Genomic DNA, 14,696 nt, shown 5'->3' with positions numbered 1-14,696 from the left:
TATTTATCTACTTCCAGTAACAAAAAGACAACTAAAACTTTAAATGTATGCTCACTTTTTGGTGTTTATATAGAATTTTTATATTTATGATAATTAATTTGTTTAATTTTTTTGGAATTATTATGTTTCTTGTTATGTGATCTGCTTATTTCATTTACTTTTTCTTTTTTTTTACAATTTATTTTACTTTTTAAATGTTTCTTTCTCTCTCTTGAAATGTAATTGGCATTTATTGTTTGGCCATCCTTGAACCCCTGGTGAAAGATTCTGTTTATTTTTATGTGATCTGCTTATTTTATGAATTATTTTTCATTTATTTACCTTTTCAAAGTTTCTTTCTCTTTCTCTCTCTCTTGAAATGTCATTGCTATGCATTGTTTGGCCATCCTTAAACCCTTGGCTTTTTTCACTGGGGTATGTTTTATTTCTTCTGCATTTGTACCTCCTAAGAAAAATACAATAAAATTATAGAGAAAAATGTGATTTTATGTAGTTATATTAATGGCTGAAGATAAAATCTTTCAAATATAGTGAGACCTATTATTAATAAATTTTGCTTTGCAATTATATTTTACTTATTAATGTTATTAGTTATTTTAATTTAGTTTTTTATGTTTCATTTAAATACATTTTGTTTTATTTTAACTGAAAGCATACGTCTTAAATTTCAGTTTTAGTTTATTACGTTTATAGTAGTGGAAGAGTCATGATATCTGCATTTTTTATTTATTTTATTCTATTGTAGTTCTTAGAACAATAAACATACAAGGGCAATAACATAAATTACATCGAAACAAATACAATAATAAGCAAAAACAATAAATAAAGTAGGTAAAGCGATAAGAAAATCACATGTCCATAAACAAGTACAAATAGTTATTAAAATTAAGGCTTTTAAATAATTTCTTTTTTATGTGTACAGGTAGTGAGCTAGACCTATTTCTTTTTTAAAATGAGTAAAATTATGTTTTTCCGCTGCCCATTTACATCTGTTGATAAAGAATTTTTCAAATATGAGTAAATTCACAATATATCAAATTTTGATCTGTATAATCATAAAACGTTCTTTGGAAGATCTTACATACTTTTTTTTTATTGATTTCCAACACATAACGGTACTTAACAAATCTAAACTACAACAACAACAACAAAAAATACATACATACATACATATATATATATATATATATGTAAGTATAAATAATATATATTTTTTTTTTTTTTTTTAATGCCAAGGTACCAAAGATACAAATACAGATAATATCAACATCACGTGCAAAGAGGTGACACTACGTGCAAAGCATCAAATAAAATAAAAATATTAAATAAATGAATCGTTTTACAAGCTTTGAGATTCTTTGAAGATGAAATAGTTTGAATATACTGTTGAGCCTCTTTTTCAAAAACAATATATAAAGGATTTTGACGATTGAATTTACTACCGTGAATGTGAAATTTTGCAAGAAGTAATAATAGGTTAATAATAAAATATTCCTTAATTTTATCTTTTGGTATATTAAAGAAGCCAAACAGTACATCCTTAAAAAGCAGAGAGAAACCATGGAGCACACTGCGATTGACAACACTACAGAATTCAATCCAAAATTGCTGTGTGTGAGGACAATCCCAAAATATATGTACATCTGTTTCATTAGGGTCACCACAAAAACAACAGCTTGTATCGATGTCTGATTTAAATCTTTTCAAAAACACTTTAGTTGGGTAAAATCTGTGTAATAATTTGAATGAGATCTCTCTAACCTTGTTTGTTATTATGTATTTCGAAGACAGAGTCCATACTTTTTTCCAATCAATATGATCAACCACATTCCTCCAATAAAACACAACATAAGGAGTTGTTACAAGCTCCTTTTGAAAAAGTGATCTAATCTTAAAGTTACGTGATGAAGAAGGTGACAGAAAGCATAGTTTTCCTACTGGGATTTCAAATGGGTCTAAAGAAATAGATAAAGTGCTGGATGATCTAACAGAGTCCCTTAAAAGCATAACAGCTCCTTTAGGAATAGCGTCCATGACAATGGAAAATTCTTTGGGAGTTACTGGAAAATTAAATTTACATAAAAATTCTTCATAACTTAAAAGAAGACCTTCTGAGTTAAATAACTGGGAAACAATCAGAATGTTTTTCACAAACCAACTACTAAAAAACAAAGATTTTCTCTTATATAAAATGTCTTGATTGTTCCAAATGAAGTACCGGTGAGGGGAGAAATTGTGCTTAAAGATTAATGATAAATTGTTAGATAAATTGTAAGGGATTCTAGCAATATTATAATTACAGATCAATAGGAAAGGGAGACCACCTAATTTGGAAAAATAGTAATTGGGGATAAAATTCCAGATTGAGTTTGGGTTACACAAAAACTGTCTAATCCAATTAATTTTGAAAGTGTTGTTCAAAGAAGAGAAATCAAGGACATTCAACCCACCATGCTCATACGTGTTCATTAATACAGACTTCTTAATATAATGGATTTTGTTTTTCCAAACAAAATTAAACAGGATTTTATCAACTGATTTACAAATTTTGTTGTCCACATATAGAGAGAGTGCAGAGTATGTAAGTCTGGAGATGCCCTCCGCCTTAGCAAGCAGTATTCTGCCTCTCAAGCTCAAGTCTCTCTGCAACCATGCATTGAATCTTCTTTGGGCTTTTATTATAACCGGATCAAAATTCAGTGTACATCTTTTATCTTGGTTTTTAGTTATCATAATGCCTAAATATGTAATCTCGGATTTAACTGGAATATTATAAATAGTGAGTGCTGTACAATCTTTAATAGACATTAATTCACATTTACTTATGTTTAGATTAAGACCTGAAGCTTCAGAGAACAGTTTTATATAATTAATGGTTATAGGGATTTGGGAAGCATCTCTCAAAAATAAGGTGGTGTCATCTGCTAATTGACTTATAAATATTTCTCGATCTGCTACACGGATACCCTGAATACCACTTTCATATACAAAAGTTGACAGTAGCTGCACACAGAGAAGAAATAAATAGGGAGAAAGGGGACAACCTTGTCTTACTCCTCTGGATAAACTAAACCTTGGTGAAGTGCCAGTCTTTAATTTAATCGAAGCACTTCCATTATTGTAAAGGGTTTTAATTACTCTGCAAAACATGTCCCCAAAACCAAATTTCCCTAATGAATTAATAATAAATTGGTGCTCTAAAGAATCAAAAGCCTTATAGAAATCTAAGAAAAGAATGAAGCTGTCCTCCTGAATCAAGTCTGAATAATCTAATAAATCAAGAATCAACCTTATATTGTTAACAATGTGTCTTTTGTTCAAGAAACCAGATTGTGTCTCATCTATAACAGAACCCAATACAGATTTTAGTCTTTTAGCAAACATAATAGCTAAGATTTTATAATCACTGTTAAGCAGAGAAATGGGTCGCCAATTGTCAATTAAGAGTAAATCTTTTTTAGGCTTCGGAATTAAAGTAATTAAGCCTTGAGTGAGAGTCGGGGGGAGAGCCTCATTCTGTATGCTTTCTTCAAAAACCTTAAGTAAAAAAGGAGACAATTCTTTAGAGAATTGTTTATAAAACTCTGAGGTAAGCCCGTCCGTTCCGGGAGATTTATTGTTTTTAAGTTCTAGAATTGAGTTACTAACTTCAGATAAAGTAATTTCACTATCACAGAAATTTCTGTCATCACTTGAGATAGTCTTACAATCTTTAACAGACTCCAGAAAAGTATGGGCTGCCTCTTCCGAAAAGTTTTTTTTATACAGATTACTGTAAAATTTAGCACAGAAATGTGCAATTGACTGAGGATTATTAGTGACAGTCCCCTCAATATTAAGAGTTTCAATTAGTGAAGTACTTACGCGATTCTTTTCTAATCTGAAAAAATATGCTGTGTTACATTCTCCCTCCTCCAGCCATTTTTGTCTAGATCTAATATAAGCACCCTGTGCCCTATAAGTGTACATATCATCTAATTTAGACTGCAGGTCAGCATACTCGAGCTTATCAGATTCAGAAAACAACTCTGGGGGTTTAGAAGAAAGTATTGCAATTTTAGACACCACTTTATTTTCTTCTGCCCTCTTAAGTTTAGCTAAATTACTACCTAATTTTCTAAAGTATTTACTAATTTCAAATTTTAACAGCTCCCACTGGCAACAATATGAATCTAACACTAAAGCTTTTCTCCAGTACTGCTCAATCAATAATGTAATATTCTTCTTGACGTCTTCAAAATGGAGTAGAGAATTGTTCAATTTCCAGTAAGAAGGGGATGAGCTGAAGTCAAGGGATGCAGAAAGACAAAGCCTAAGAGAGACTGCACTGTGATCTGTAAGAGGTGTAGCATGAATGCTGACTGATTTACAACTATTTCTTAGGCTTTGAGAAATGAGCCAGTAATCTATTCGGGACTGCTTAGAACGGTCCTTGCTGCTCCACGTATAGAGTCTCTGCTGTGGATACATTTCTCTCCATATATCAACAACACAAAAACGCACCATGAAATTATACATAATAGTACTTATAGAAGCAGCTCTAGGGGGAAACCTATCTAAATCACTGTTTAAAACCATATTGAAATCCCCACCTAAAATAAGAACAGCATTGGGGTATTTCTTTAACCAGTACTGTATATTTTCACTGATATTGTCCATTAAAGTAGTATTTTCTATAGAAGAATTGTACCCATAAACATTTAATAACACTGAGATGGTCTGACCAAGTGAAAGCACTAATAGAAGAAAATGACCCTTTGGATCACTGTCAACGTGTAGAATCTCACCAGCAAACTTATTTTTTAAAATGGTGACACCTGCTTATCGCTCTGTGCCGTGCGACATCCATACATCACTGCCCCACTGGGACCTCCAAAATTTAACATCGTCCTGTGTAGAATGGGTTTCTTGAAAAAAGCAAAAGTCTGATCCATGGTTTTTAACAAACAAAAAGAGGGCTTTGCGCTTCACATTGTTTCTTAGACCCCTGGCATTAAGAGAAATGAACGATATTGACATTGAAAAAACGAACAGCAATGAACAGCTGTTAACACGATTCAAAACAAAAGGCAAAAAGTCAAAACTGACCGATAGATGAGAAAAAAGCTGAGATGAGCAGAGCTTAACTGACCAACTTAAAGGTCCAGCTGTAGTAGGACGATAGATTAAACGCCATAGTGACAGTTAACAGTCATCATTTTACAAAAGAGTACACGATCCACATGATGGAACTCACAAAATAATCTCCACACCTTCAATAAACGCACGTGCTCCGACGTAATAAGCCATTCTTCCAGCAGCCCTCGCCTCTCTCACTCTCGGCCACAAGCTCTTCCGTCTCTCCCGGTCCAGCGAAGTCAGATCCTCTGCGAAGCGTAGGTTGTTGTCTTTGAGAAACTGGGAATTCTTGGCAGCTTTCCATAAGACATCGCGGATAACCCGTGAGGAGAACTGCATGATAACAGCGCGAGGTTTTGTGTTGTCACCTCTCCTCCCTAAACGATGCACAGTGTCAACAACATCAGGGTACTTGCTCTTGGCCTCGGGATAAGTCTCGCTGCATATTCGAATGACCTCGGATCTGATGTCTTCTTTGAATGTCTCAGGCACTCCAAACAATCTCAAATTCCACCTACGAGAGTATCTCTCCAGATCAGAAATGCGTGTTTCCCAGGCGCACGTGAGATGTTCTTGATCTTTAAGCCTGGAATCTACATCTTTCACATTAGTTTTTAAATCTTGTACTTCGGCACACACAAAGTCTACCGTTTTCTTCAGCCCTTCTATCTTTAGAGCATTGGCACTAATCATTCCTCTTCCAGTGCGTCAAACCGAGTATTGATCAACGAGGAGAGTGTAGAAATGATGGCAGAGTCGGCCTGCTCGTTTGGACTTGAAGATTTACCTTTTTTATGAGCAGGTGGCTTGCTAGGAGTGACAGGGAGTGAAGTAGCGCAGAGAACATCTAGCTCGTTTACAGCAGGAGAGGCATAATCGTGGACATCCATGATGTCGCTAGTGTCCGATCGCTCTTTGCGTTTGTCAAATGGCATATTAATGCTCTCAATTGAATGTACTAAAATATGATCAACCAAATGTAAAGAAAAAAATGCGTTAAAACAGCTATACTTTCTTAGTATGTAAAGTTTGGTCAGGAGCTCTGAAAACTTCGACTTAACAAGGCGCCATCTTGGACCTCCCCCTCAAGTATAAATAATAATACAAGTAAATAAAATCTTAGATTACATCACATACACGTGCTCGAAGACTGACGTCAGCTGAAGGACGCGCCTGATTGGTTCAAATATAGATGTATATACAGTAGAGGTATACCGTAGACGGGTTACGTTTAACGGCCCATAGAAACAGTCGCTAATGAGCATCTACATATAGAACTCTATGGGTTCAAATGGCAACACACAGGAAACGGAAGTCAGAGACAGTTCTCCGTCTGATGGAGGAAGCGGACGGACTATTGTTTTTGTTTTCTACTGGAAATCAACAATAAAACGCGAAAATGTCTACGATATAGCGTCGATCCGCAGGGTAATTCGAAACTGAACACATTATATATTTGTTTTATTAAGTTGTTTTATATTTCGGTGCGATTTGAGAAGGTTTTAAATGTTTTTGTGTGTGTTGTGAAGGTGTAAATGATCAAATCTGACTAAAACTGACAGAAGAGCTTCACTTACAGCAAACAGGTAAACATACTGTTTAAATAAAATGTATACTTGTTTATAAATACAAATATACCTTTAATACTTTGTTATAACAGGAAGATTTAAAAAAATCTTAACAGTATTGTTTATGTGTTATTTTGTTATTAACTGGGTATGTTTATTCTGACCAATAATCAATCATTTATAATTCATTAATATAATAATGATTAAAAGTTGGAAACAGGTAAGTTAAGTGCTGTATTATCATTAGTGTATGTCTACCAATAGTTTAATATAATTTAGTGCTGTCAAACAATTAATGGCAATTAATCGCATTCAAAATAAAAGTTTTTGTTTACGTAATATATGTGTAATATATGTGTGCTGTGTATATTTATTATGTATTTATAAATACACACACATGCATGTATATATTTAAGAAAATTGTTATTTTTATATATTAAATATATTTATAAATAATAGAAATTATATGAAAATATACATATATGTTTGTAAATATTTTCAAAATATATACATGCATGTGTGTGTATTTATATATATACATAATAAATAAACACAGTGCACACATATTATGTAAACAAAAACATTTATTTTAAATGCGATTAGTCGCGGCTTGACAGCACTACAATAATTCATATTTTATTATTATTATTAAATAAGTAGTTAAATTACTAAAAAGAATAAAAATGTCACTTTTGGATAAAAGCATCTGCTGAATGCATACATGTTAATTATCGTTCATTTTTTATATTATAATATTATATTATATTACATAAGGCTTTTCCTTCTTTAATTAATGATCTATAATTTACATAATCAAGAATTTTCTTAACATAGTAAAAATGTTCTCTTTCTGTTCCAGTCAGTTCTTAGTAGTTTCCATTAATTAAAACACACTTATTCTAATGTTTTGCTCTAGATTACTGTTACATGATTTGGGTTTTGATTGATTTATTTAAATTTTTTTCCATCTTTAGTGCCCGGCGGAGTTCAAACCCCAGTTCCGTCCACTCTCACTCCAGTGTATTTGAGTTTTAGTGTTTTAAGCAAAGGTTTTCAGAGCTTTTAAGACCATGTACGCCCCCCCGGGAACAGCTGCGCCTGGAAACCGGAGGAGGAGAGGTGGAACGTCTCTACCCAAACAACCAGAGCGGAGTTTAGCATCCGCGCTGCCAGGGGCGCTTTCCATCACCGCACTCTGTACAGCCCTGGCAGAACCAGCCTGGCTGCGCGTCCATGGAGGAACCTGCCCCAGACAGGAGCTCGGTGTCGCTGACGTCCTGGGATATATAGATGACAAACTCATTGAGGGTAGGTATCCCAAACTGAGATAGTTTAGGGTCTGTAAGGTTTTTGAAAGAAGTCTCTTCTGCTCACCTGGCTGCATTTATTTGATAAAAAAAATATTTGAATAGATTTCAGAAAGTAATTGTTTTGCTGTGATTTAAAGCTGATTCACTCCTCCAGTCTTCAGTGTAATGTGATCCTTCAGAAATCATTCTAATATACTTGATTTGCTCAACAAAAATTATTTTGCTGCTTAAGAAACTTATTATTAATATCAATGTTGAAAACAGCTGTGCTGCTTCATATTTTTGTGGAAACCCCAAAACTTTTGAATGTTAGTGTGCATAGATTACAATTTGAAGTTGAAAGTGAGTTCTTCTACTTGCACATCTAATGATAAACTGTTTTTGTTCATTCTCTCTCAGATTACTGTATCAACGCTCAGTCCATCCTGCTCTTGCGGGTCATTGCTGCGTTCTGTTTTTTGGGCATTCTGTGCAGCCTCACGGCATTTCTGTTGGATGTCTTTGGACCCAAACACCCAGCCCTCAAGATCACACGCAGATATGCTTTCGCCCACATCCTCACAGGTACGTCCCCCAAATAGGATTTAATTAATAATTAATATAAATATAGTTATTTTTTATAGCATTAAATGTATAGTTCATCCAAAAATGAAAATGCTGTCATCATTTACTCGCCCTCATGTAGCTCCAAAACTATAAGACTATAAGTTGTGGTCACCAAAAGTTATAAGATTCACAAAGGTCATAAAGGCATAATAAGATTTGTGGTATTCCTGATCAAAATGGACCAGCTTACAAAACATTGCATATAAATCTCTCATTATTATCAAATCTGGGATTCAGTCTCTTTGTCAGCTTGTTTTTTCCAACTAGTTTCAATTATAAGTAAGTGAACGCTGTCAAAATTATCCACACTCAAAAACTGGAGGTGCATAAGCTCTGATCAGTCACCTCCAAGATCGAAAGAAATTGAAAGAAAACAAGCTGACAAAAAGATTGAATCCAGAATTTGATGATCACAAATGTAAACATGTAATGAGGGATAGGCTACATAAGCAATATTTGATGGGAACACTAAATTAGGTAAAGGATTTCCAGCACAGTTTTTTGAGGAGAAGTGTTTTTTAATGTCTTCATGACTCTGTTTTGCAGTGCTCCAGTGCGCTACAGTGATTGGCTTCTGCTACTGGGCCTCAGAACTGATTCTGTCCCTGCAGCAGCAGCACAAGAAGTACCACGGCTCGCTCATCTACGTCACTTTTGCCATCAGCTTCTACCTGGTTGCCGGTGCAGGCGGAGCCTCCATTTTAGCCACGGCTGCCAACCTGCTCCGTCATTACCCCACCGAGGAGGAGGAGCAGGCCTTGGAGCTCCTCTCAGAGATGGAGGAGAGCAGTGAAACATACCCAGTTGACTACGACATTGCCAATCAATTCCAGCCTCCACCGGCCTACACACCCTGATCGCTAACCGCCGTCACCCCACATGTTATCAGCCCAGTGCCACACCTTTGGCCTTCAGATAAAGCAACGATGTTCAGATTTTAGGTGCGCCATCGAAAATGAATATTTATTCAGTATTCCAGATTGTGCAGAAAGCCCCACATCCATGCACACATTTAAATAAGCGTTTTAATTTGGCAGACAGATTAAGCCTTACGTACATGGAATAAATCAAAGAGAATAATCATGGCATTGCTTTAAGAATTCCATTCGAATTCATCGTGCAGTAGTTTGCATGTATCTGGCAATAAAACCCACACAGATTAGATTTTTTGGCACGATTAATTATTGATTAAAAACTTGAAGGGCATCATGCTTGTTGAAAATGCATTTACCGGCAGCCTCTTTGGCGTACTAAACTGTGGGGAATTACTCCAATATTTTTCCAAAGGCATCTTTTTGTATTTCATCAAAGGTTTATCATGTTTTCCATTTGAAATGTTGAGCTGCACTTTCGACTTTTGTTCCTATTTTTCACTGGGTCACTTTCCTTTCATTTTTAATCATGCTATTAAAGTATCCTTTTATTTATTTTAATGAATCAATAGTTTACAGGTGCTGCCATATCTGCACACTTTCAGATTCATCCCATTGCATTAAAAAAAAAGGTTTTAATCAGTTATTGTAATGTTACTTTAATGCACATATAGCTGCAAATACCCAAGATGGATAGACAAATTATTTATTACCTGGTTGAAATAGACTCTCAAAGAAAGTAGAAAGCGGATATTTTATGTACCTGCAATTTGGAGGCTTTCAGGTTTGCCAACTTCACATTGTGAGTGTGTTGTCTATTAATTGGATTTGTTTTGTTTTTTAGTGAAATTATGTTTGCTGTGTTTTGATAGTAATAGTGTGAGCTATGAATGAGACTTAACACATTCGATCATGATTGTATCCACAGTTCACTTGGCTAGCTTTTGCTCTGGTCTGATTATTTTTGATAAAATCACTGCATGACTGTAATTGTTCAGGATTTCACACATGCTGTTCACTTTTGCATAAAGTTCTGATTGTTTTTCTAGTAATCTGGTGGTTTTGTGTTCTTCTTTATTTCACATTTCCTTTCTGTGTTTCATTTGAAATACGTTTACTGACATGGAAAATAAAGAAAAAGAAAAAAAACCGTGTGTGAGAGTTTTTCCTTAATGCGTGTGCACGTCGAAATCGATGCGCGCGGTAGTTGTAGTATGCTGTATGTAAATGAAGCCAGATTTATATTAAGCAGCTACATTTTAGAAAAAGCTGAATTTTATTGCATATGTTTGTGATAAAATAACCAAATTTCAGCTTTACAATGAGCCGTAGAGATGCTTATATCCATCTTTGTCTCTTTTAAGGTCTACACTGCGTTTATAAACAAAAACATGAGCCTAAATTCCATGAATGAATAATCTACTACTCATCCCAGTGGCACCATGTCCTCCAGTAATCTGCCACCCCTGCGAAACCTGCCCAGCTGGACCAGTCCTTCTTAGGAAATGGTGCAGTCTGAAAATTGGTCAAGATATTTTTTTTTTTTTTTTTCATCATTTCATTTGAGAAGGTTGTTTTAACTTTGAAAAAAAAAAAAAAAAAAAATCACTACAGGTCTAAAACACCAGGATGAAAACTGCCATAGACACTGGAGGAGCACAATAGAGGAACATTTTTCCCCAATATTCTAGTAGTTACAAAAACAAAAACAGTTGAAATACTAAGGCCAGACATAATGAAATACTGATAAAGACTGTAAAACAAACTTACTTCTGTTTGATGCATGTGGTCAGAATTTCCTCAAACGTGATGTAAGAAAGAGCAAACCATGTGAGTTAAAACCTAATTGAGGAACAGAATATCTTAAATATAATATTGAGATGATATTTTAATTTTAAATGCCACATCTATTTTTGGTGTATTTTAACATTTTAGATAACCAACTAACTTGTTAGAAATCATTTAATATGTGAGGAAGATGCAAATTGGCAGACATTTCCTACTTAAAAGCAAACATTTTAGTAGTATTTGAAGGTACATTTTAACATTTGTTTTCATTGCTTCCATAAACTAGTTTAAATATTGTCACAGTTCAGTCTTGTGGACACAAATAAAGCACAAAAAGATGTTTGTCATCTGAGAATGAACCGTTTTGATGCACACTTGCATACTATTTTTATGCTTAAATATATTTACTTCTTTTAAAGAATTACAGTATCAGCTGATTATGGAACACAAAAATTCTCAGAAAGGTAAGCTATATTTTATCAAGCTTCTAAAGAAAGAAATAAGAAACGATATTTTGCTTCTCATTAATCTAATTAAAAATAAATCTAATTAATTTTAAATAAATATAAAGTTAATATATATATATATATATATATATATATATATATATATATATATATATATATTAAATATATCAAATTAATTTATATCCATTTATCCTTATCAAATAATATAATTTATATATGTGTTAATTTTTTTATGTAAGTGTAATATATTTTGTAATAATTAGAAGTATTTTATGTACTTATGGGAATAATGATGCCGACTATGATGTTAATAAAAATAACAATTGTTTAAAAAGTATTATTATTGTAATATTTTTTATAGTAATTAGAAGTAATTTAAGCATTTATGGTAATTGTAAATATACATCATGTAGACTCTGAAGGGATAGTTAACCCCAAAATTAAAATTCTGTCATTAATTACTCATTAATGTAAAATAAAAATCTTAATGATCAGTCACAAAGCAGACTTCATTTTGTTTATACAATACAGTTTTCTTTCTGTGGCCTGGACACTTATTTCTCTATTATTTAAATGTATAACAAAATGAATTCTGTTTGCCTATTCAGAATCCATCTCTAATATCATTGCCACTTTATGTAACCGTCTGATTGTTTTTCAGGGGTGAAGTTCTTGAACATTTTCCACAACTAGCTCTCAAACCACTGCCAAAGACACAGTAGGCTGGCTTTTCTATTATCATCATCACAGAATACCACAGACAGTCAATAATTCTGAAACAGTTTTTGGTCATTTCCCCCCAGGGTCCCGAGTCACGCCAGTAAAGGAGAACCTGTGCTTCTCCCAGCCATCAAACACGATCTCAGAGGAGAGCGCAGGACGTGCACAGACTGCGGTGAACTCTTAACCCTCCTCCCACTTCTGTCATTGTGCCATGGTGTCTGCTCATTAGAAGGTCTTACGGTTCGGTCTTTTTTTACTCTATGAAAAGGCTTAAACACCTCAGCCAGTCTCTTTATTAGCTGAAGGAAGGTCAAAAATAGGTCTTTTTTTCTTCACCGGAGAGACGTAAGGAATGAGTGAACGGCTGTTGATCACGTTTGAATCCTTAATGAACTAAATAAGAATCTTTCCAGAGAAGCAGCCAAATGTCAAAGACGAGACGAGAGCTGAGCTAAGCTGCACGTCCTTCAACAGGAAGTTCAACTCTGAGACAGACACGAGATATAAAAGAAACCCTCTGGTCAAATTTCGTATGATGCATTGATTTCATGATTTTCATGGTTTTAAAAGGTGTTCGTTTGACAGCAGTTTAAATTCCTATGACTATTAATACTGCTATTCTCTTTAAATAAATGCACCAGCACCACCATTTATGACATGTTTTTGTATAATTCTTTTCGTTCTTGTTTTGCACCAAAGGCCTATTTCTGAACTCCATGTTCATTTCCTCACTAAAGCTCAGTATGTTTCATCTGTAGTGCACTAGTGTAATCCTGTAGGATCTCTAACTGACGACTACAACCCATTGGATCAGTGCCCGGGTCTCCGGCAGACACCACATAGTATTCCTGTGTTTAAGAGCCTTATTAAGTAATGGGTTTCTGATTTGTGCAGTTCAGTCAGATGGTTTAGATGCCTCAAACAGCAAACGTTCAACATGTTTCTCTAATTCAGTTAACCAATAAAACATTTTAGTTACACATTTTGAAACCATTTGATAAAAATATCAATACACGATAATGTATTTTACAATGATGTTACATATGGCAGTTTTTAGGCAATAAAACAGAGAGTTACTATTGTTAACTAAAACCATTAAAAAAATGTTGATTTTTCAAATAAAAAAATAAAAAAATGTTTTATTGTAACTACTTGGGGCAAGGCAACATTTCTCATTTTAATCTAGTTGATGAACTGAAATAATTACAACTGAAATAAAAAAAATATTTAAACTACATAGACATATAACCCCCCCCCCCCTCCAAAAAAAAAAAAAAAAACTACAAAAAATTACAAAAACACAACAAAATGACAATTTTTTTTGTAAAATACAAAAACTGATAAGAAAAATATCTAATCAAAATATGACTATAATTACTATAAAAAAGGGTCTGAGAGCACCCTTTTCTTTCTCTCTCACAAAAAGGTTTTAGGGCTAAAGATTTTAAGTGTGGACCCTGAATATAACATTTTATATGACCCAGCACAAAACCAGTCTTAAGTGTCAATTTTTCGAAATTGAGATTTATACATCTTCTGAAAGCTGAATTAATAATCTTTCCATTAATAAATGGTTTGTTAGGATCAGGATATTTGTATGAGATACAACTATTTGAAAATCTGGAATCTGAGGGTGCAAAAACATCTAAAAACTGAGAAAATCATCTTTAAAGTTGTCCAAATGAGTTCTTAACAATGCATATTACTAGTCAAAAATTAAGTTTTGATACATCTACGGTAGGAAATTGATATAATATCTTCATGGAACATGATCTTTTACTTAATATCCTAATGATTTTTGACATTAAGGAAAAATTGATAATTTTGACCTATACAATGTTTCTTTGGCTATTGCTAAAAATATACCCCAGCGACTTGGTTTTGTGCTCCAGGGTCACATATGTATATTATATAATTTATAAATGTATATTTTAGTTTTAGTTTATTATAATTATATATGTTCAAGAGTTTAGGCAGCTACACAGTTTATCAAAATTAAATCAAGCAATTAAACGGGTCAGACAGTTTAAAGAGGTAAATGGAGGTAAACAGCCACAGCAAAGCATCAACGGCCGGGTGTTGACCAAATTACTTAATAAGATAATATAATTGAGGAAGGTATTATCAGATAAGCAATGAAGAAAGGGAAAGGGTTGTTCAGACAAAGTATCTTATCTTCTCAGAACCGTAGCTTACAGAGTGACGTCTCACAACCAACATTAGTATAAAAAAGCAGGGCTTCCT

General features: G+C 33.8%; 1 protein-coding gene across 2 annotated transcripts; it reads left to right on the top strand.

Moving 5' to 3' along the window:
- Positions 1-6,416: 6,416 nt before the first annotated feature.
- On the top strand, positions 6,417-10,595 carry LOC132098096 (transmembrane protein 127). 2 transcript variants are annotated; one of them, XM_059504223.1, is made up of 4 exons: positions 6,417-6,546; positions 7,661-7,994; positions 8,396-8,560; positions 9,149-10,595. In XM_059504223.1, the coding sequence occupies exons 2-4, from the start codon at positions 7,757-7,759 to the stop codon at positions 9,457-9,459; spliced, it is 714 nt and encodes a 237-aa protein (XP_059360206.1). In that variant the 5' UTR covers positions 6,417-6,546; positions 7,661-7,756; the 3' UTR covers positions 9,460-10,595. The 2 variants fall into 2 exon arrangements, with proteins under 2 accessions (XP_059360206.1, XP_059360205.1); XM_059504222.1 differs by having other exon boundaries at positions 6,418-6,704.
- Positions 10,596-14,696: the final 4,101 nt, after the last annotated feature.

Source organism: Carassius carassius, chromosome 21 (genome assembly GCF_963082965.1).
Source record: "Carassius carassius chromosome 21, fCarCar2.1, whole genome shotgun sequence".
NCBI classification, from domain to species: domain Eukaryota; kingdom Metazoa; phylum Chordata; class Actinopteri; order Cypriniformes; family Cyprinidae; genus Carassius; species Carassius carassius.
Note: the sequence above shows the minus strand (reverse complement) of the source record. Positions and strands in the feature narration are given on the sequence as shown.

Coding starts and splice junctions, on each gene's coding strand:
- LOC132098096 (XM_059504223.1), top strand. CDS start 7,757: ATGTACGCCCCCCCGGGAACAGCTGCGCCTGGAAACCGGAGGAGGAGA. Junction 7,995..8,395: donor AGATGACAAACTCATTGAGG/GTAGGTATCCCA, acceptor ATTCTCTCTCAG/ATTACTGTATCAACGCTCAG. Junction 8,561..9,148: donor TTTCGCCCACATCCTCACAG/GTACGTCCCCCA, acceptor TCTGTTTTGCAG/TGCTCCAGTGCGCTACAGTG.